The sequence below is a fragment of the Apium graveolens genome, chromosome 2 (assembly GCF_009905375.1).
Source record: "Apium graveolens cultivar Ventura chromosome 2, ASM990537v1, whole genome shotgun sequence".
Classification (NCBI taxonomy): Eukaryota; Viridiplantae; Streptophyta; class Magnoliopsida; order Apiales; family Apiaceae; genus Apium; species Apium graveolens.
Window position 1 is genome coordinate 166525893 of NC_133648.1, and position 25285 is coordinate 166551177.

General features: G+C 33.2%; 1 protein-coding gene across 1 annotated transcript; it reads left to right on the plus strand.

Moving 5' to 3' along the window:
• The first annotated feature begins 17280 nt into the window (after window positions 1–17280).
• LOC141707974 (serine/threonine-protein phosphatase PP-X isozyme 2-like) lies at window positions 17281–25020 on the plus strand. The gene is made up of 8 exons (XM_074511429.1): window positions 17281–17536; window positions 17997–18149; window positions 18969–19031; window positions 19102–19187; window positions 19679–19754; window positions 19837–20105; window positions 20187–20265; window positions 24617–25020. Exons 1-8 carry the CDS (start codon window positions 17381–17383, stop codon window positions 24665–24667), a joined length of 933 nt encoding a protein of 310 aa, XP_074367530.1. The 5' UTR covers window positions 17281–17380; the 3' UTR covers window positions 24668–25020.
• Window positions 25021–25285: the final 265 nt, after the last annotated feature.

The following is a 25285-nucleotide window of genomic DNA, read 5'->3' on the forward strand; positions in this document are numbered from 1 at the left end:
GTGTGTGTGTGTGTGTAAAACTGTGGTGTGTGTGATGTGGGTGCGTGGGTTGTGTGTGTTGCTGCGGTTGTGGCTCCGCCGTGTGCCGCCTGGCTCTTGTGTTTTCGGCCATGATTTCGTCCTGCGTTTGGCACATGTTATGCGCGTGTGTGGTGGAATTAATTTTAATTATTTTGTTTCATTTGATGCAGGGATTAATTGACTGGATTTTATGAAATAAAAATAGTTAATTCTGTGGGGGAATAATTATTAATTAATCGATGGAATTCGCGAAGGATGTCCGATAATCGGAAACCCGTGAATTTTATCGCCGTCGGCGATGAGCCTCGGCGAGCGGACGGTAGGCAATGATGATTTCTATCTGAGTCCTAAATTATAAATAAATAAAATTAGTTAAGAAGTTAATTTTGAAATGAAAAGAAAAATAAAATACGAATAACAATAATTGAATTTATATCGGTGATTGGGATTGATAATCGAATTGTGGATTGGATTGGTTGTTGTTGTTGTGATTGACGTCGAGATGATTCGACGGGCAGACCGATAAATAGAGGAAATGCTGCCCGATTTTCGGGAAAATTAATTCTGAAAATACGGAAATGTAACCTTTAATTGTCGGAAACGTCGAGCGAGGATATAATTGAACTTTATGAAACCGATTTGCGTGACGTGACAAGATATTTTGTGAATAATCGATTACCCTATTTTTCAAAATGACAAATATACGTATTTTCCGAAATTAAATACCGAACCGATTTTCGAAGATGTGAACCATAATTGTTATGTGTATTTCGATAATACATATAAATATGAATTCGGTTATGAAATCGTATGGGTAGAATAGGATAGTGATTTGATGTTAAGCTTAAGTGATTATCTGAGTTAGGGTATTTTAATCCTGTAGGTCCTAGACGGAAAAACCCGAGTATCGACATCGGACTAGGAATGATCTAGTGATTAGATGTCGAGATCAACGAAGTTCAATCGAAGGACATGAAGGATAGGATTGTATCCAGAATAGAATAGTGGTTTGACGATAAAGCCAAACGTTCAAGGCAATTCAAAAGCCAACCGATAATAGTGATTAAAGCTTCTCGAGGCAAGTATTCCTAACCTTTCTCCTTAAATACTGCAAATGTTTATTCGTTCCTATTCTTAGTTCAGAATAGTTAACTGTTTTATATTTCGCTGCAATTACTCTTATTATGCCAGTTCTTTTCATTATTGTTCCTATAATTCGATTGCTCTCTTGAGCAAATACCCATTCGTTCGGGTTATTTACGAACCCTAATTTGGGATGTTTTGAAATCAAAATGATTTGATATCAAAATACTCTACGGGCTGGACGGTTACTATTAGGACCAGTGATAAGCTGGATCCTATGGGTCAGGGATGAACCGGACCCCTTTAGGCCATAGTTGCCTGGGTGCCCCATATGTTGGTTGGGTCTATGCAGTTGGGTATAGATCCGCACTATCTCTTGACTGATCAGCAGGTTATAGTGCATATGTTGGTTTCTAGTGTCCAGTCCAATTTGTTGTTGATCGTCATTAACGGCATTCTCTCTCGAAAGGTTTTCATGATTCCAAAACCGGACAGAACCCTGATTCAGGAGATGAATCGGGGAATCGCTTGTCATTTTTAAATTTATGGTTAAAGGCTGGTGACAGCCAACGTTTATTCACTCAACTCACTCAAATAAATAGAATTATTTAAAATTGTTTTAAGATTCTGTCCGGAAGTTTTTCCTTTGGTATTAATATTTGAACTCAAATTATATACTTGCTGGGCATTTTCGGCTCACTCTTGCTTTGTAAATCTTATTTCTTTCAGAAACAGATAAGGTTAAAAGTGAATAGCTTCCGTAGACAGCAGAAGTTAGAGAGATCTCCACTGCGAAAGGACGAAGAAGTTAGAAAACAATAAGACAAGGGCATTAGCATAAAGGTATTTAAACTTGTATTGTAGTTGTTGTGAATTTTAGAAGGTTAGATTCTTGTTTCATACCATAACCTGTAAACGATCCGGATTCAAGGGGTTAATTTAATATTCTTTTATGTTATGTAAAGATTATTTAGTAACACCAAATCTTGACCCCGGATTTGGGTTGTTACAAGTTGGTATCTGAGCTACAGGTTATTGGTCACTGAAATAAGAATATGTGAGGGTAAGATAGGAATGATAGGTCGTACAAGATAGGAAAGACCCTAGGCATACTCAGGTTAAGTTGACTGCGAATTAGGGTTAACAGATCTGATATGAAGTTGATAAGATAGGATTGTTGAGAAAGTGTAAGGCGAATATCGCAACGCTATAGGTATACTGAGTTCTCAGATTCTATAGTAATGAGAAATCGACAGATCGACGGAGACTGGGTATGTTACCCTACTTTCATGTGGTTTTAAGGAAAATGCGATTGAGTCTTGTGAGAACTTCGTGAGTTTAGTACGATTTAACTTAGAATTAGGTAGTAAGACGAGCTCCACGCCGAAGGCAACCAATTGATGGAAGCTGATGAAGAACCAACGTTGTGCGTTTCGAAGGCACCACCGTTGCGAGAAGATTCTTATCACTTATCGGGAGCTGTGCAAGAAATGATATCTACCTTACTAGTTATAGGTAAGACTAGTAAGAAGAGGCGACCCTATATATAGACAGAACATCGAATCGCATGCGCGGTTGCAAGCATAACGTCAAGGACTACGACGAGAATGTCAAAGACAGTACTAAATATCAGCGTTGCGGTAAAATTGCGAATAAAATGATATACGACGGTAAATGAAGTTTCGTCGACTAATAAGTGCGAGCAGAATCCAAGGAAAAGTGGAAGAAGTATCAAAGTGGAAATACTCTTATATGGGCATTCTTTTAATTAGACGTTTTATTGGTAAATCATAAAAAAAAAATAGCAAGTAACTTATATAGTAATGATGACCAAATATTTGAGTTTCAAAACTTTAATATGAGATTTCAAAAAAGATTTTCTTAATTAGATTTCAGAGGATTTTTGGCATGAAATAAGCCTTACAATTACAATTTGGTTGTTGAATTACTATTTATGTTCTTGTTATTATAAACAGAAAATGACCTAAAAAGAAGATTGGAATTAGACTCAGTATTTTCTCGATTTGGTACCGCTCTCGCGGCCCGTTAGTTCGGAGGACCAAGTAGACGCATTGGCAGGAAGAAAGTTTGAAGTTTTTCCGTGAAAGACAAACATAAATTTTGTTTAATGATAATATTAATGATCGAATCAACATGTTAAAATATTATTTACCCAATTCATGAAATTATTAAAAATTTAACGAAACTTGTAATTCGAACAGACAGAGGATGATTGAAGGAAATGGAAGAATCTCCTAGATGGTTGGAAAAGGATCGTATTTCTATCGACAAAATTGAGGCGTTGCGTGATCAACTGTTATTCTACGCGACATAGATGGGATCTGAAGCAGTGATAATAAATTTTGTAAAGACGCGATATGATCGAATAATTAAAGCTTTGAATATGGAGGCACTTCCAGACGACATTCTAAAGTTATAATGTGACCTAAACGGTGAATCTCTCATCTGAATGGTTCCGGAAGGCATACGTAAGTGAAGCGTGGAAGGTGATTAGCACTAACATTCTTTCCTCTAATACGACAACATATGTTTATCTTGATCCGTGAATACGTATGAGCTCTTCTGTTGATAAATTATATGAGGCGAAAATGAAAGAAAATTTATTGTATTCCTTCTGAATTGTTTCTCTTCTCAAATTCTTGATTCTTGACTGAGACAAACAGTGTTTTGATATGACGCTTTGTCGAAATGACGAAGAGTCGGGTGGGACGCCACCTAATCATGTGCTGTATGCCATATAGTATGAAAGACTGGCCATCTTGAGTACGAATATGGTTGTCTCTTTCTTCACTCAATTTTTCTTTTTCCTTCAATTTACTGATTTACAGATTCTCCCAATCGTTTTTGCATTGTTATTCCTTATTCCGTTTTTAATCAAAATCATGTTCACAAACTCTCCTCTTGCGCAAAGTTTGATCTCTGACGATTTCATAAGAAATGAAATAGGGTGATACGTGGAACCATATAACGAACATAGATACGACTGCAAATCAATAAATGGTGGACATGACGAAGATCTCATTAGTATGGTAGATTGCGTTAACGTAATGCACTTCAAACCAGAGGATTTCGACGTGAAACGAATGGTTAGCGAATCATACATTTATTACGAAATAAGGAAGTGATGTTGTGTGCTCAAACGGAGCAAACGAGTAGCGGGACAACGATCAAAGATCAAGGAAATTCTGAATAATGACTCTGACATGCAATTATGACGTGAAATATCCCTTCGTCGCTGGAAGATACTGGTCGTGAAGATTCAAGATTGAAGAAATCTTAAATGTAATCAAACTTCGAGCGTGTTCTTCAAGAAATTATGAAGTTCTCTAACTTACGTAGATAAGTGATTGTGAATTCAATGCTCATACCCGAGTCAGTGACGAAAGTTCGATACGAAGCCATAAGTGGAGATGAAGCAATGGTGACTCGATTGTGAAACTTTTCAAGAAATAATGATCTAACGATTGAGTTTCCACCAGATTGTGATGGTAATAATGAAGACTATGCGCAGTTATTAAAAGATAAACCGATTAATAATGGTCAGAAATAAATTAACAGAATCATGAAATCAAACCTTAAATTTATTAAGGACAATTCGTAATATTCTAAAAAAAAGAATTGAGAAATGTATGGTTATATTAATCATTGTGGGTTTCAGACCCAATCCCAATTAAAAAGAGATATGCTATGCTAGTCAGATGTTGATCAAAGGTGAATTGTGTTGAATGGATGGATTTGGTTGAGGGAAGTGGACGGATATGATCGTGGACGATTTGGTTGATTAATGGTGTCGGCTTGAGTCCGACTGGTAGTCGATGATATAGGGGAAGTGCTGACAAAATTTTCATAAATTACCCTACATTCAAGAATAAAGAAGTATATTGTCGTTTTCATCAGTACTCCAAATGATTGCGATCTCGGTTCTTGAGAAAGAATGTTATGACCAAACCGACTTTATATAATTGGTCTTTGATTCCAGTTAGCTAGTCAGCACTTGGTTTAATTGATCAGTTAAAAGAGTTAGTTAATCAACTTTACCAACTAATGGTTAGTTAAATGGAGATCGATTTCAATTAGATCGAGTCAAGCTCTAACATGATTTCCAGATCCGAAATCAAAGTGATTAGGAATTTGGAGGAAGTGATGACAATAGCAGAAATCAAAAGCTTAGTACAATTAGCGAGATGTTACTGCAAACATGTGCGAGGATTTGTCCAGAAAAATATTTTCAAGAACTGAAGGTTCAAGATAAAGAAAAGAGATATTATCATCTGTAATCACGTTCCAAGAAGGACTTGAATGTATGCCCATATCGAATGACGAGTTCATGGAAGCTACTGTAGATTAGTGGAGAGAATATTTGCAAGAACTGAAGATCCAAGATAGAGTAAAGAAATATTACCTTTGATAATAATACTCCATGAAGAACGTAAATATGCATCTTTATCGAATTATGATTGAATAGAAGTTGCTATGAAGTACTGGGAAACTCCCAAATACAATTATCCGATTTAAGACAGAGACTGACAAAATCTGCACGAGAACTCGAGAAAAAGAAATGTTGATCAGTTAGAGAAAGCCAATTATGCGATCAATGAGTAAACGAGGTTAAGAAAATCGCTATCGATGAATTTTAATAATTTTGTTAATAAGAATTTAAATATTATAAATAATAGCCTACATTCTAGCGTTAACTTCAAAAATGACTTATCTAATAATGAACATATTAATATTATCAAGAAAAGGAAATTTCTTATGTTTAAAAGAAATAATGAATAATGAGAATGGAGAAATAATGAAGAAAAGAAGTGGAATCAAAAGGATGGTAAGGAAATTTTATAAAATAATCCAGGATATATGCAAGTTGCGAACGTTGGTTGTGCTAGAACTGTTAGAAGAATGAGGTGAAACGCCGATAGTTGGAGATAGGAATTTGTTCCAAAAATGCATGTCAACAGGAAAGATTACACAAAGGTATTAATGGCGAATGATTGGAGAAACGCGTTGCAATGAATCTCAAGATGGAATTCTTTAAAACTAAAGTGAAGTCCCGGAGGTTCGAATGAATGATTTACCAAGATTACCTCACGGAATGAGGTAAGAATTTCTCGTCGAATTCTGCACGAAGTCAAGCTGGTGTCAAAAGCCCTGTATCATATAACTCAATAGGGATGAAATAATGAGTGAAGGAAAACTTCAAATTGTGGAATGAACGAATAATGAAATGAAGAGTGTTTTGCGCTGTGCACAAAAAGGGATCATGAGAAAAAGAAGAATGGAGGTATGAAATTATGCATCGACCATCAGAAATTGTAAACTTAAGATCACCCTAAAGGCTATGTTTAGAGTAAGGTATGGGTAGCATGAGTTCCAATGATATGATGTACCCGTCATTTCCTAGGGTTAAATGAACACAATGTACTAGGAGTATTGAGATAGAATGATTGTATTTATTGATAACATCCTCGCCAATTCAAGGACTAAGGAAGACTAAGTCGAACGACTGAAGATATGCTTGCGAAGAGCTGGAAAATAGCAGCTGCATTCTTAGCTTCAAAGATATGAATTCTGGGTTATGCTGATACTTACTTTGTTGTTGAATATCAAAGGTGGTATCAATGTAGATGATTGATGTTGACTTCAGTATGAAACGTTGTGAGCATCAAAGTTCATATTGATATCTAATTTGATAGGACAACAAAATGAGTATTAGTACCAAGAGACCGGGTTTTGAATAAAGTTATGATTCATTCCATTCCAAATTAATATTTCCTTTCGGATAATAGCAGATTCTCGCTTGATGAACCTACTTGATGGTGATTGAAAAGAAATTGAAGTATACCCCAAAATGGTAAGTTAAATGCAATTGCCGAGATTTCTTTTAGTTTTTGAATAAATATAGGACATTCCGAATTATCAGGCATCATGAGCTCAGGATATCGGGCGCAGACGAATAGAAAATGCAAGAGACCGATTAAAGATTCTCGAATACGATTCGAAACGATCAAAGGCTAGGCTAATCGAATAGAAGGAGACATGAAAAGTAGAATAGAATAGCCAGTAAAAATAAAAAGTTCATGAACACGAACTATTAAAATTGAAAAGAAAAGAAGGTTAGTGTAAATTAAGTTAGTCCTTTGAAACAGTGAGATAGATAGAACGATTGTGAATGAGTTGGTCTTGTTGTCACAGGTGTACCGAGTCCATAAGGCAGTCCTGTATGTATGACTATGAAGAGTAATTTAGCTCTCAATGTGAGAAGTAAAAGATTGAATTAGGGGTTGCATGAGCAACTGATAAATTTGATGACGGTAGGAGACCGTTAAAATGTGATTAAAGTAGTGTGAGAAATTTTAAGTAGATACTCGAAGTGTATCAGTGTCTGTTCTTTAGCGTGATTCTGAGGAGAGAATCCTTTTAAGGGGGGAAGAATGTAACGCCTGGGAAATATTATGTAATTATTTTTATCAATAAATAATTATTATGTGAGTTTTGTGTGAATTTTTGGTGAATTATTTGATGATGGATAATAATATTTGGATGTTTATTTCTGATAAAATTGAGATATTTTAATTTCCAATTACCCAGAATTAAATCTAGATAACTTTGGTATTTTTCTGGTAATTTTTGGATAATCATATGATTTTTAAGGATTTATAGAATTAACAATGATTATTTTTACATAATTATAAAATTACTTTTTGGAATCAGAAATTGTCCCACTTCAATCGTTTTTGCGTTTTTACAACCCGAAACTCCTCCGAAAACTCCTTCCTAACCTAATCTGATAATTCTGAACACTTTTCATGTTTTGACTTTTTCGATCCGGGGTAGGGTTTGACCTATACGAGTCCCGGTGTGAAATTTTCGATACGCAAATCATTTTATGTATCGATAAGGATCCATATTCTCAAAAGGCGACACATTATCACCTTATTTTCGTATAAAGTATTTTATAGGAAGCTCTGTTTTGATAATTATCCAATTCTGGTATTAAAATCGTATCGTCTTTTTAGTTACTTAGCGGCTAAGTAACCTATTTTCGGAACCGATCTATAAATGTAATTATCAAATTATTAACTAAATAAAATATGTGATGGGTATGTCGGCTATGTGGTGTTATATTATTGATTGGTTGTGATTTGTTGGACGTGAATATTAATTTTATAATTAATTATCGAGCTGTATAAATTTATTTTGTTTTTAAAATGATTTTTATTGAATATTTATTTTCAAAAATGCTAAAATTGTTTCTAAAATTATTTTTGTTGTTCTATAATCTTATTTATTATTTTAGGGGTTTATAAAATATGGAAATCAATAATTTATTAATTATTTGATTTTAAATGATTTTCTGATCTCATTTAATGGTAAAATCAGTTTTTAATTCCAAAATTCTTCAAAAATTTTGAAGTTCATATTTTATTTAGTTTAAAATATTTCGAGAATTTTTAAAAAAAAATGTTCGGAAATTTTTGGGATTTATTTCACCTGCGCGTCGACCCGTTTAATTGATAAAAGCGGGAATAAAAATTCTGTTTCAAAAATTGTTTTAAAATTTACAAAAATTTTATTTGGTTAGTTTTATTTGATTCGGGAGTTTTGAAATATATTTGGAGTTATTTCAATGTATTTTACCCATGTATAGTATCGTTAAAATAATTAAATTGTAGGTTAAACATCCATTAGTCGCGGGATTGTAGAGAAATTGATTATTAAATAACAAAAGGGGGGCAGTCTGGTTCGGGTTTTAACCCGTTTTCCTATTCTGTGTTCAATCTCTCTCTCTCAAATCTCTCCCAATCTCTTTTCTCTCTCGCGTCTCTCTTTCTCAACAACCTCTCTCGGTTTCTTTCTAATTCTTTCTCTCTCCCCTATTTCTTCACCTTTTTCTTTCTCTCTGTTGTACCGCCGTCGTGCCTTCCTGTTCCGACGACTTTTCTCCCCGGTTGGTTTTCAGTTTTACTCCCCGGATGCCTTCTTGATTGTTCTCGTTTCCGTATGTATACATACAGTGTGTATATATGCTTGTGTGTGTGGTTTTACTGTGTTGTGTGTGCGCTGTGTGGTGTGTGTGTGTGTAAAACTTTGGTGTGTGTGATGTGGGTGTGTGGGTTGTGTGTGTTGCTGCGGTTGTGGCTCCGCCGTGTGCCGCCTGGCTCTTGTGTTTCCGGCCATGATTTCGTCCTGCGTTTAACACGTGTTATGCGCGTGTGTGGTGGAATTAATTTTAATTATTTTGTTTCATTTGTTGCAGGGATTAGTTGACTGGATTTTATGAAATAAAAATAGTTAATTCTGTGCGGGAATAATTATTAATTAATCGATGGAATTCGCGAAGGATGTCCGATAATCGGAAACCCGCGAATTTTATCGCCGTCGGCGATGAGCCTCGGCGAGCCGACGGTGGGCGATGATGATTTCTATCTGAGTCCTAAATTATAAATAAATAAAATTAGTTGAGAAGTTAATTTTGAAACGAAAAGAAAAATAAAATACGAATAATAATAATTGAATTTATATCGGTGATTGGGATTGATAATCGAATTGTGGATTGGATTGGTTGTTGTTGTTGTGATTGACGTCGAGATGATTCGACGGGTAGGCCGATAAATAGAGGAAATGCTGCCCGATTTTCGGGAAAATTAATTCCGAAAATACGGAAACGTAACGTGTAATTGTCGGAAACGTCGAGCGAGGATATAATTGAACTTTATGAAACCGATTTGCGTGACGTGACAAGATATTTTGTGAATAATCGATTACCCTATTTTTCAAAACGACAAATATACGTATTTTCCGAAATTAAATACCGAACCGATTTTTGAAGATGCGAACCATAATTGCTATGTGTATTTCGATAATACATATAAATATGATTTCGGTTATGAAATCGTATGGGTAGAATAGGATAGTGATTTGATGTTAAGCTTAAGTGATTATCTGAGTTAGGGTATTTTAATCCAGTAGGTCCTAGACGGAAAAACCCGAGTATCGACATCGGACTAGGAATGATCTAGTGATTAGAAGTCGAGATCAACGAAGTTCAATCGAAGGACATGAAGGATATGATTGTATCCAGAATAGAATGTGGCGATAAAGCCAAACGTTAAAGGCAATTCGAAAGCCAACCGATAATAGTGATTAAGGCTTCTCGAGGCAAGTATTCCTAACCTTTCTCCTTAAATACTGCAAATGTTTATTCGCTCATATTCTTAGTTCAGAATAGTTAACTGTTTTATATTTCGCTGCAATTACTCTTATTATGCCAGTTCTTTTCATTATTGTTCCTATAATTCGATTGCTCTCTTGAGCAAATACCCATTCGTTCGGGTTATTTGCGAACCCTAATTTGAAATGTTTTGAAATCAAAATGATTTGATATCAAAATACTCTACGGGCTGGACGGTTACTATTAGGACCAGTGATAAGCTGGATCCTATGGGTCAGGGATGAACCGGACCCCTTTAGGCCATAGTTGCCTGGGTGCCCCATATGTTGGTTGGGTCTATGCAGTTGGGTATAGATCCGCACTATCTCCTGACTGATCAGCAGGTTATAGTGCATATATTGGTTTCTAGTGTCCAGTCCAATTTGTTGTTGATCGCCATTAACGGCATTCTCTCTCGAAAGGTTTTCATGATTCCAAAACCGGACAGAACCCTGATTCAGGAGATGAATCGGGGAATCGCTTGTCATTTTTAAATTTATGGTTAAAGGCTGGTGACAGCCAACGTTTATTCACTCAACTCACTCAAATAAATAGAATTGTTTAAAATTGTTTTAAGATTCTGTCCGGAAGTTTTTCCTTTGGTATTAATATTTGAACTCAAATTATATACTTGCTGGGCATTTTCGGCTCACTCTTTCTTTGTAAATTCTTATTTCTTTCAGAAACAGATCAGGTTAAAAGTGAATAGCTTCCGTAGACAGCAGAAGTTAGAGAGATCTCCACTGCGAAAGGACGAAGAAGTTAGAAAACAATAAGACAAGGGCATTAGCATAAAGGTATTTAAACTTGTATTGTAGTTGTTGTGAATTGTAGAAGGTTAGATTCTTGTTTCATACCATAACCTGTAAACGATCCGGATTCAAGGGGTTAATTTAATATTCTTTTATGTTATGTAAAGATTATTTAGTAACACCAAATCTTGACCCCGGATTTGGGTTGTTACAAAACCTGTGGCTCTGATACCAACTGTGACGGCCTCAACCCCGGGGTCAGGAGTTGACGTCACCAACAACCATAATACTAAACATATTATATATTTCAAAACATTATTAAAACACAATTACGACCCCCTTTAACAAGACTTTTTCCAGATTTAAATATGATTTAGGTTACACTTAATACAAAACCAACTTATAACAATACTCTGAACAATACTATCTTAATATAGCAACTCAACAGACCATCTTTGGTCCACACAACTACCTCAGAAGAGCCTGACATGGAAGGCACTGGAATTCTTCCCTGAATACCGCGGAAGAATCTCCTAAGCATCTGCAATATATATATATATATATATAATATTCTGCAAGGGTGATCAATCAATTGCTCAGCAGTACCACTATATGAATAATAAGTAAAACAGTTTATGATAAAGCAGTGATAAGAACATAATTCATAGCTTGTTAGAAAACAAGTAAACATTCATAACTGGATATTAAAACTAGCATGCTCCGAGAAATAACAATATCAGTCGTGTGCTGTGTATAAATACCAGAGTTCAATTCTTTTAGCATGCTATTTTCATTTTCAAACCTTCCGTTCCATTACAGGAACCATAAAATAATTTATCCCGTTACAGGGACCCACAATCATTTGTTCCGTTAGTGGAACCACAAAATCATCTGTCTCAAACACGTTGATTTGTTAAACAATTTCAAAACTGAATCAATCAAATCTATTGGACGTTTAACGGGTAAAGATAGCTGATCAGTCTACCCTTACCGGACAGCGACTAGCGGCCATCCAGAATAAGAATGTGTTCCGGAACTTGGGAAAAGACTAGCTAGGTCTTTCCCCGACGCTGGACTAATCGGTTAAACAGAATGCCCAACCCAATTAGCCACTTACGCAATCACATGTTGGGCCGTTACCGAATAACAGACCTCTTACGCAACTCCAATAGATCAACTGAATTCCCTTTTTGCCTCTTTCCAAAATTCCACGACATAGGTGGATTAAAACAGTCTCTTTATCCAGTTTCAAAATCACTGTCACCTATCTCTTTTTAAAACCAATCTGTCACAACACAATATTCAAAACTCTTTTCATTTAAATCACGTTTAGAGATAGGTGTTTTCAGAAGTTACTTTTCCCTAAAACATAATTTTAAACAACATTTTCAAATACAGGGGATACGTAACTTAAAGCGTTTATGTTCCATTATGAGATTAAAACATTAGCTATTCACATATACTGAACCATAAAAGAATGGTCAGGGGTACTTGCCTTGCAGAGCTTTACAACTATCACTGATCGACTCTGATCCGACTCGGATGCTCAGGCTTTATCGTCGAACAACTAAATCAACTTGGATTTGACTTCAATACTCAGGTGCTTTGGTTAAAACCCTACTGAGCTCGTCGACTGTCCACTAGGTTATCTTTAGTTCGATATCACTTCTGGAGTCCTTCAACTAGAACCTACAGAGCCGAAATACTCTACGTTAGACGTCTAGGTATGCTTGACAGATCCTCGCTAAACAATTTACCCAACGATAATGATTCTCAACTCGTACTTATTCATATAATAACACACACAATTATTAGGGTTCACGTTCTCAGAAATTGGTTCGGTGTTCGTTTCCAGAAAATACGTATACTAGTTATTTTACGAAAAACAATTTACCACTACATACAATCAGGTTTCGCACAAAATATATGTATATACTTATTTATACTCGCTCGACGTTCCGATAATTACAGGGTATGTCCTGAATTTTCGAATTTAATTTTCAAAAATTCGGGCAGCACCTACTCTGTTTATCGGCCTACCCGTCGACCAACGTGCCAACTCGACGTCAAATCAACAACAACTAATCCACAATTAATCCAGATACAATTCTCAACCTCCGATTCAACCCAATCATAACAATCATAATTCCACACATTTCCCAATTTTAACTTAATTACAATTATTAACTATTATTCGTATTTTATATTTTTAACTCGTATTTTATTTATTTTAAAATATTAGGACTCAGATAACGATCATCACGGTCCACCGTCCGCTCGCCGAGGCTCATTGCCGACGACAGTAAAATTCGCGGGTTCCCGATAATATTCGGGTTTCCAACACGAATTTCACCAATTAAATCTCGAATTATTTAAAATAAATATTCGAAATCATCAAAATTTCATTCGAGTATATATAAAAATATTGTTCGTATAAAATCGAATCAGTCAATCAACATGGACGCAGCAGCAACAGAAAAAAAACAAGACAGCTATGCGTGCATACACGCACCTCACCGCCATTTCGTCGGAAACCGGCGAAAGGCGGCAAACGGCAAAGCAATTACGACAACCGTAGAAATATAGGCGACCCAACACAGAGAACGCCCACCCGCACACATATACATACATATTGATATATATACATACATATGCAACAAGCGAATTGAACTGAAGATCACCGTCGGAAAAACCAAATACCGACAGGAACTTACCAGAGATAGAACCGGAAAAAGGAAATCGGGAAAATCAGGGGAGTGAGGGAGGAAATGGAAGTGTTTGCGAGGGACAGAACAAGAGAGGAGAAAAACCCGAACTAGCAGATTCCGGGAGAAGAATCAGAAAGAAGGAGAACATAGATATAAAAAAAAGGAAAAAGGATGAAAACAATTGAACTTATCCCTTTTCTGCATTTTTATTTTTAAAGAACCAAAAGCTAACACGTATCAAACGAAGCTACCCCACCATTTCTTTAATTGCCACGTAACAATTTGAGATAAATATGAATGTTCTGCGACCCGGTTTAAGACCCGCAATTCATTTTTAGCGGATAAACTTATAGGTAAAAATAACTCGGAAAATTGCCAAACAAATTCAGAAAATTACAAAAATAGTCTTAAAATGTTACAAATATCCCAAAGTTTATAAAAACATAAATTTCGTAATTTTAAAATAATTTCTGAAATACAATTTATACTCGCTTTTATCAATTAAACGAATCGACGCGCGGGTGAAACTAACTCCGAAAATTCCCAGAATAATTTTAAAATTCTCAGAATAATACGAACATAATGAAATATGAGTTTCATAATTTTTGACGATTTCAATAATTAAATATGGATTTTACCATTAAACACACTCAGAAAATCATTTAAAATAAATAATTAATGAAATATTGACTTCTCAATTTTATAAAGTCCTAAAAATAATTATTGAAATTATAAAGTCATAGAAACAATTTTAGAGATATTCCAAGTATTTATGAAAATAAAACTGCAATAACTCCATTTTTAACAACGATACAAAATCATACAATTCATTAATTAACCACACAATTCAATTCCATAAACTAGTAATCACCTACACATAGTGACAGAGTAATAACCCACACAAATATTTTATTTAATTATTTATTCCATAATTACACTTTTAAATAATAATAAAAATATACGGGTCGTTATACCGGCGGTCGGGTCAGGTCAAAATTTTCAAATAATATTAATATATTCTATTTCTTTTAAAAAAATGTACCTTTTTTAATTTATTTTAAATTTAATAAAGGGGTTAGGATTTAATCCATGAATTCGATTCATGTTTTAATAGTTTAAACTTGTATTCAAATTCCTATTCAATTTGATAATATTTTTGGGTTAAAATAAATTTAACTTTAGCTGGATATTTGAGTTTTCGCATGAAATTCGGGTTTTATCTGGTCAAGTAGGATTTTTGTGAAATATGTGGCGCATGTTTAAGGCCGTGTGCCAAATCGAGTTATGTATGTGACTTTTTGGGATCAATTATTTTTTAAATAAGATGGTACGGTCTTTTCATAATCGGATTTTTTGTGCATCTTTACCTCACATATATGCATGTAAATCGATCACATTTCATATTTCACATATTTTTACAATAACACCCCGTCATCCACGACCCTCGTACATTTCATGGATAGTTATGCTCCATCTACGCTCGTTACGTATGTGTATTACCCATGAGATACTCACATGGTTAGTACCTCATATTTATCATCAGCGTGGTTAAAATTGAACATCGTGATTAATCAATCACTTAATAAATATGATTTCTTGAAATATAAATTATTTATTCATTGGTTAAAAAAATTATTTTTTAATTATAGTCGATTATTTGTATTGTTATCGAGAGATAATAAAAAAGCTACTACGAAACTTAAAAATATCTCAAGTTTTTTTTTCTTTTTGGCGAAATCTACAAACTTTATTAATCAATCAAATCATCTAGAATACATTTTCTTACTTTGATGAGAACGAAACTCCCATCAAAACTACGATCATGAAACCTATATGACAGCATAGCTATTTCATGATAAACAAAATTAGTAGACACAACTGATAATTTTTTAATTTTTAGAGATATCTACGATAAGACTCAACAATAACATTTCAAATCGAGAATTTATAAGGGCTTTACTTCTTATAGTCTGAACTGCAATTACCCAGTCAGACTCCAAAACAACCTAAGGCCATTTCAAATGAATTAGTCAGCTCAAAACTTCCTTAATACTATAATTTCAACACTCAATTCCCGAAAGAGTTGACACGTGATATTTGAGTATATTTTTTCATTCTCGATATTTGTATAATAAATGATTATATCAACATCAAATATCCAATTTCATTAATACTTAATAAATGTAAAAACTCTTGTATTAAAATCAATTCATGATATGAAATATTAAAATTGTGACTGACTTTAAATTTAGATAAGGTTAATGAATGAATACTTATAAAAAACAACCTAAGAACATTTTAAATGAATTAGTCAGCTAAAAACTTCCTTAATACTAAAATTTCAGCACCAAATTCCCGGAATGGTTGACACGTGATATTTGAGTATATTTTTTCATTCTCGATATTTGTATAATAAATGATTATATCAACATCAAATATCCAATTTCATTAATACTAAATAAATGTAAAAACTCCTGTACTAAAATCAATTCATGATATGAAATATTAAAATTGTGACTCACTTTAAATTTAGATAAGGTTAACGAATGAATACTTATAAAAATCAGCTTTTCATATATCTAGTTGTGTAATTTCGGTCGACTTCAAATTAAGTTCGTGATTAATTAATTGATATTTATCACTGAAGAAAATTTATATCTTATGAATATGTTAAATTTAAATGATTAATGTACAAACGTTAATTAACCACAATTGGTAAATTAAGATGACAATGAATAATTGATTTAAATTTTAATAGTAAATTTTAATTAGATATAATATATGTTCATAACAAGCATTTTGTAATATATTGCGGTATATTCATGATCGATCAATTAATAATATGATATTATACGCATTTTTGAAGTCATTTAATGTGCCCTATACATTTATAAGCATATAAATATGTCATACATATTTAAAGCTTATTTGGATTAGAATTATGAATTATATGTAATTAAATTAAATTAATATTTTTATTAAGTGATCATGAGAAAATATTCAATCGTTAGTGAGTTTTATTTTGGTTAGAATTTGAAAAATAAATTTAATAAGAAAATATATTAATTTAATATGACATGTGTAAAATTTAGTAATATCATTTATATTTAAATTAGAATTATTTGTAAACCATGGTTAATAAATTAGGAAGAGAATGATTAATAAGGAAATGTTGTAATGAAAAATGATTGATCCAAAATTTAAGATTGAAAATTAACGGGTCCTAGAATATTTTTATATTTTTTGATTTATAAACCGCAAAATATGATAAACTCGAATATTATAATAAAGAATATAATTAGGGACAAAATATTGTAACGACCGCGAATTTTTGAAGGAAGTAATTTTATAGCTCTTAAAATTTATAATGTAAGTAGAATTTAATGTAAACTTGAATAATTTAAAAGAACATATTAGTACTTAGAATTCTTTAATGGTTTAAAAACCCGTAATAAATTACAGGACATACTTGGAGCGAGGGAGGGAGAGTAAAAGAGGCTAAAAGCTGGAGAGAGGGGTTTAAGAGAGATAGAGAGGAGGAGAGAGAATCGGAGGGGGGGGGGGTTGAGGCAGGCTGAAACACAATGTCGTCGTCTTCGTGGTCAGACCTAGACAGGCAAATAGAGCAACTCAAAAAGTGCGAGGCTTTAAGTGAGTCTGAGGTCAAGTCTCTTTGTCTCAAAGCCATGGAAATTCTTGTTGAAGAAAGCAATGTTCAGAGGGTCGATGCCCCCGTCACTGTAATCTCTCTCTCTCTCTCTCTCTCTGGCTCAATTCTCTTCTTTAACTTAGACTTATTAAACTACTACTGTTCTGTATTATCTATTAGGGTTTAGCGTTTTTTAATTTTGAATGCCCCCCCTTTACCCAATTTATCACCTGCTCACATTAAAATGCTAATCATACTCTAACTATGCATATTTGCATTTAAGTATGCAATTTCTTTCGAGTGGTCATTTTTTGGTTCCAATTTGGCAATGCTTATAGGATTGACTATAGCTATTTTGCATTTAGCATTCGACCTGCTCTAAGGTATCCTGGAATCACCTCGCTCGTTTCTTATTGTACCCCATTACACTTTATTAATCAATTACATTATGGGTACAGTTTTTCAGATTACTAAGAGAATCTATATACGCCTTTTCGATACATTGATTTGCCTCTTGTACCTTTTTTATTTTATCCCCCCCCCCCTTATAGATCTGCGGTGACATTCATGGGCAATTTTATGACTTGAAAGAGCTTTTTAAAGTTGGAGGTGATTTCCCAAAGACCAATTATTTATTTCTGGGAGATTTTGTTGACAGAGGGTTTTATTCAGTGGAGACATTTCTACTTCTGCTTGCACTCAAGGTTTATATCTCACTTTATTTATATTGTAAATATCTGATATTGTGATTCTTTCTGCTTTGCTTCGCTTTACTGTTCTACTTTACAGACCATCTTCACAAATTTTTATGTACTGGCCTTTGAGAACCATTGTCCCATATAAACCTGGATTTCCCTTAACTGTCCAACCACCTACCCAAACTTAATGCTTTTATAGAATAAATGTAAAACTAAGACAATAGTTGGTTGTGCACAACGTAACAATATAGTTTAAAACTTGACTATATCAGTATTTGATGAATAATATGTGCAGAAGTAGCAGGTGAATAGATTATAAAAAGTCAAGACCCACAAAGATGAAGTGATCATAGAGAATCAGGAATCCAAAATTTTTGTTTATATATATCAGTGGCTTGCATACTTGCTAGCATTTCCCTTTGCTGATTTTTTCAATGCATCATTAGTCGTTCTAGGTCTCGCGACATATGGATACTGCATGTTGGTAATTATGAAAGAGAAAATACAAAGCAGGGAAATCAACCGAATTTTGTTTCAGAATTATGAAATGATTTCACTAGTAAACGAGTAACCATATTTAGCGAGTTTTGGAGAATTTCCTCGATATTTATAAGAAAGCAAAGTATTAAATTTTCAAAGTTTTTGTTAAGAGTCCAAGTGATGTGTCGAAATCTTTATTTGAAAGTACACAAATCTACATGTTTAGCATGTGTAAAAATGTGCAACAAGTAGTTCCCCGAGTTGCTTGCTTTTGTAACTTTTTCGTCAAATATTCCCTTGTTATATCTGTTCCAACTTCCGACGATAGGTTTTTGTTCAAATCAGGTCAGATATCCGGATCGAATAACACTTATTAGGGGAAATCATGAGAGCCGGCAAATCACCCAGGTTTGGTCTCTACTTCAAATGTTATAGGCATACATCTTCATTCTTGAATTTATTATGTTCTCTTTGCCAGGTATATGGATTTTATGATGAGTGCCTCAGGAAGTATGGCTCCGCCAATGTTTGGAGATATTGCACAGATGTATTTGATTATTTAAGGTCTGACTGCTCTCGATAAAGATTAGCATGAGTCTTGCGACACGTAAACTATTAGTATTTACAAGTCTACTTGCACATTTTGTTTTATTTTTTCTTTGTCAAGAGTATGAATTAAATTAGTAATGTTATTATTTTATTTTGTGAAAATTGAAATATTTTTTCTCCTGTGCTGACTTCTGCTTTTGCGCATCACAAAAAGCTGGGACATAGCTCCTAGATTCGATGCTTTAACATATAGATTAATTTGTGTGGGTAAAGTTTTAACTTAATTAACGTAGTCCAATATTTTTGCATGTTCACATATTTTCTTCCTCATTTCGTTCTTCATTTTGGTAATAGTTGCATACATATTTCTGTAATATGTTGAAAGGCAGAAACAGCAGATATGGGCACAATTTTTTGTCAAGCTGCTGGAAAGACGACCTTAGTTCATGTTAATATTGTTAAGGTTTTTGTGAAACTAAATCAATTAAAATACTGTTTGTCTACAGTCTTTCAGCCTTAATTGAAAACAAGATATTTTCCGTTCACGGAGGTCTATCTCCTTCTATTTCCACATTAGACCAGGTTTGAGAGCTTAGCCCCCAAACTCTTTTTATTTGGTCTTAATAAATGCATAATATTGACATAAGCTGTACCTGCATGACAGATACACACCATCTTCAGAAAGCAAGAAGTACCCCATGATGGTGCCATGTGCGAGCTACTATGGTCTGATCCAGAAGACACTGTGGAGGGTTGGGGTTTGAGTCCTCGTGGCGCTGGTTTTCTCTTTGGTGGCAGTGTTGTTAATGCTTTCAATCATTCAAATAACATTGACTACATATGCCGTGCCCATCAATTGGTTATGGAAGGTTTTAAATGGATGTTCAATAACCAGATCGTTACTGTCTGGTCAGCTCCAAATTACTGCTATAGGTAACATTAGCAGCTGATCCAAATTTTTCTTTAAAGTTATCTAAGAATTAAATCCCTTATTCATGCTTAAATGTGTTGCAGATGTGGTAATGTAGCTGCCATTCTTGAGCTTGATGAGAATCTTAATAAGCAATTCCGTGTTTTTGAAGCAGCATCACAGGTTTGTGAATCGACATTGATGTTTTTATATGTGTTTTGCTGTTTCTTTTCTTGCTAGCATAGCTTGTCAGTTTGACATAAACTTTGAGCACTGTCATGGCCATGCCTTTTTAAGTCATGAAAACGTTCTTTTTAAGTTCTAACTGATTAGTAGAAATGTTAAATATGTTAGACTCCATGATCGTACAGTACCATGAAAGCTGTGCGGGAAAGAGTACGTTTGGTTTCTAAAGGTTATGTAGCCAGTGATGATTCAAATTTTGAAGTTGTACTGAGGCATGATAAAAATCCCTGGTATATCATGTATGCAAATTTAAACCATTATGAAATAAGAAGCAAAAGTTTAAAGCCGCTTTATCTCTGTTGTATTTGCAACTAAGTGTTATGTGTATATGAAGTAGTCTTGGAGGTTCTTGAATGCATAATAATTTAATCCTGTGATATATTCGTTAAAGTTTGGGTCACTTCCTTTGTTCATTATGAAGCAATTGGACATTCGTTAGATATAAGTCACCAAATTGTTTCTTCATTTATGAAGTATAGTGCATGTGTGTGTATATAGGTCTTTATTCAAGAGAGAATCCTCTTATACAGAGAACCGTAGAGAACCTTGATTCTATTATAGAAATTTCATCAAATTCGTTGCTTATGTAGAATAATAATTATATTTAAATATAATAAAAAGTTTAACAAATGAAATTTGAAAAAAAAATTAATTTTAAATTTGATTCTTTTGTGGAATTATTTTGGATAAGTGTGATTTTACTGGGATTCTATTACGGAACCACATTAAACTATTTCATCAAATTTCAATAATTTTTTAAATAAAAAAATTGTGCAATTTCATTATTATTTTGGTAATTAAAATTTGTAACTATATATGATGAAAAATGAAATAAATTATGTATTTATATTTTTTAAATAATGGTTCTCTACGGATCTATATATAAGGGCAACTCCAAGAGTGGCCAGGTTTTTTTGCCTAAATCTCGGTTTAAATTTGGACCTAGACAACTCTCTATTCCAACAGTTCGGTCTAAATTTATATATTAGTATTTTATTCTTTCAATTATTAATATATTGTTATTTTAATGTGTTGATAGTAATTCACATACCAATTAATTCAATTGGACGCGGAATGATTAAGATCATATTAATTTCAAACTTTATAAATTTATTAAACTAGAAAAACATTACACTTAAACAAGAAAAATGAAAAAAAATATGTTTAATATATTTTTATTAAATAACTATTATATATATAAGTGAAAATTAAAAATATAATTAAAAACTACTGAATATATATATATATATAATAACATTTAATAAACAAACTAACGAATATTTAAAACATAAGAAGATAATATTTTATTATTAAAAAGATTTAGGCCGGTGAATAGTGCCGGCCTAAATTTAGGCGGCCTAAATTTAGGCCGACACTATTCACTGGCCTAAATTGGAACATGGCAATATACCATTGTTGGGTAGATTTGGACCGAAATCGGTCCAAATTTAGGCCAATAGGTCACTCTTGGATATGGCCTAAGGGAGCCCTCCATGAATTGACACCCATATATATGGATCAAGTGAGAACTGTGATATATTTGACTCAAATCACCAAGATTTAGAATGATATAAAAAAATTTGGTGAGTTATGTATAAAAATTTGGCCACTTGCTTTGGTACACCAACATATGTATATATATTCTAGCTTATGACTCCTCGATGCCGTGTAATTTTATAAATTTGTTATAATTTGTTTATATTATATATTATATGTTGTTATTTTGTTTTTAGGGTCTATTAGTGTGATCCTGTAATTTCTTTATTTAATTTTTATGACTAATTATATTATTAATTTCAATGGTTCTTTCTTAGTATATTTCATTGGTTTCTGATTTTACTCCTGATGGCAAACAACAACATTGCACATTCAGTCCCTTGCCTAAATCCTCAATTACATGAAACAAATGCCCTGAATACTAGAAGGCGGGATTGGTTGCCAATCTACCCACTGACTTCGCATCACTAGCATGCACAAGCCATGCATTTATAAATGGATGCCTCACGTTGGTGATTGTGCCATGTGGCCGATGTCCCATGTGCATTGGAATTGGTGCTCATGCAGTCACCCTCTACTTTTTATAAATACAAGTCATGCCTATTGCACGGCATAGCTGTTCAGCAAAACCAGGAAACACACATGTGGTAGATGCATGGTCTTGGGATCTGCAATGTAGAAATGCGTGTTCCAGTGCTACACAATTATCTTAAATTGCAAGGTACACGCATGTTTGTCATGCATAGTCAGGCATATGCAAATATGCCGTGCATAATTGGTGGGTATATAGAACAGTAGCTTCAGCATATTGGTATTTTAGACACTTACCATTTAAAGTAGGTATATTAGTCCCTCATATATAACATATAAAACATTATAAAATGAGTAAATCACATGTTGTAAAAATATGTAATATTGTACGTAATCTTAAAATGAAATTAATATATATGTATGTGTATATATACTCCCTCCGTCCCCCTCAATTCTTTACATTGGGGGACGGGGGATCGGCATGTACTTTAATGCTCTTATTAAATTTAAATGTAGTTGCATAATTTTTTTTAAATTTTTTTCCTTCTAAATAAAAATATAATGTTCAAATTTTTATACAAAAAAAGAAAATTTTAAAAATGAATTCCCGACCTATACTTTATAGTTGCCTTAAAATGCGTAGTTGATCAAGTATGTGAAAAAAATGTAAAGAAATGAGGGGGAGGAAGGCTCTATTTAATATAGGCTAGGGTTCAAGAGACATGTATATATATATATATAATTTAAACCTTGTTGATAAGAAAAATTAAATGAAAACTAACATATAATGTGGTCAATAAAATTGTAATAAATTTGAAAATAAATTCAATTAAATTTAAATATTAATATATACATAATATATCAAGTTGCTTTTGATAAAATTTAAGATTTACAGGGACAAAACTGGAATATAATTGAAAGTCAATGTTAGAATACAATAAATAAATAAATATAATATTTCAATATATTTTAGCAAAAGTATTTGTATGTACTAAATATGATTTTAGTTTTAAAAAGTATCCTATTATTAAAATAGTAATTGATTTTTATTCATGTTATATGTTATCCAAAATCTATTGTATAATATATTTATTATGTTAATCTGACCGAAATGAATAGCCTAATTTGTATTCTTATTACTATCACAGATTATGATGATATTTGTGGCCTAAGAGATCATATCGATCATATTGATATTATTTAAATAGATCCAAACACAAACCCGATCAACCCCGAGTCCCCGACTATCCGACATTAATTTTTCTAGATTTAATATTATCATATAAGAGCATCCCAAGAGACTATTAACCCAACTTTCATAAATAATAAAAATTTTAGCTCTTAGTAAGATAATGTAGGTTCATCTCCAACAATAATTTTTAGATCCACTCCTTATCTATTATTTTAATTACTAATACATTAAAGTTACAAAAGTGTAAAATAATGGGAGAGAGAAAGAAAGTGAGCATATTATATTATTATAAAATTAAAGTTAAGAAGAGTGAGATAAGACTCTTTAAAATAAAGAAGGGAGACACTCTTTGATTTGAGGAACCACTAAGAGTTTCTTGGAGTTACATTTTCACTCTTTTTCTTTATACTTTGAGTTAAGAGCCTACACAAAGAGGATGTTGGAGATGCTCTAATTGCTAGAGCAAGTCCAGTGGTGGTGTTAAAGTAGGCGTATTTCTATAATATAGCATTCAAGAAAAATTTCCGCACCAGAGGGGTGCCAAACATGGATGCAAATTAGTAAAATGCTATTCTACGTGTTAAATATAGAACCAATTATAGATGTTAAAAATGCCACATAAACATGCCAAATGGTACATGGAGAAAAAGAAATTACAATAGTAACAGCGACAAACATAACTGTGCATTAAAAGTTTGGGCAGTTGAAATATAACTTTATTTGAATATGTTTGCTGCCACTTGTAAAACTATACATTGGAGTTCAAGTTTTATTTTAACATCAAAAATCATTTTATGGTTTCAAAATATAGCAGTAGCTATAGGTATTCCAATACCACCACTGGACTTGCTCTTAGGACTTGCCTTACGTATATGTCTAAATATCTAGAAGTACTAGTAAAATATGTTTGGTAATACCATTTTCCCTTTCAGTGGCCTCCCTGGCTATTCTTGTAGGATAATTTCAACTAGATTTGTATTCTCTGGTTTATAAATTACCAATTTCTAATCGATAAGAAACTTTTTAAAGCTTTATTAAATAGTGGTATCTCGTTGAACTGAAATGCAGGAATCAAGAGGAGCTCCTGTAAGAAAGCCACCACCTGATTACTTTTTGTGAGAGAAATAGAGGTGCAAATTCCTGGCCTAACGACTATTAAAACTCTACAACCGAATATGACAGTGTGTGATACTTGAGGTTCATGGAAGCACATTCCCGCCAAGGGGCATTGTCGAGCTAGACAAGCTGGATGGTTTTACACATTTTTTTATAGTTAGTGTTTATATGGTTGAGAATACTTAAAGTTTGATCCTGAGTGGTTATTATTTTTTTATTCTTTCAAATATTTTGCTTTGTAGTTTAGAAATTTAACTTACAGAATGAGCGTAGTAAATTTTGACGTGTAAACAGGCTATTTGAATTATATAATCCGTATAAAATCTGCAGCCAAGGCTGTATTACTGTTTTGTTTAGGTTGTGTTGTTTGAGAAGTCAGGGTCCTAACAACCGAGGGGGTTGTACTTGTATTTTATATCCACAATTTTTTGAAGCTATTTTTGAATCACCACACGTCGACTTTATTACTAAATAAGTACACCATTCTTGCATTATATTCTAATTATGTTGTCAATATTAAATAACTTAATTAAAATTAAATTTATTATTTTATAAATTTAGTAAAATTATATATCATCGAATAATAATATATAATATAAATATCTAAGATTGTTAGATTAT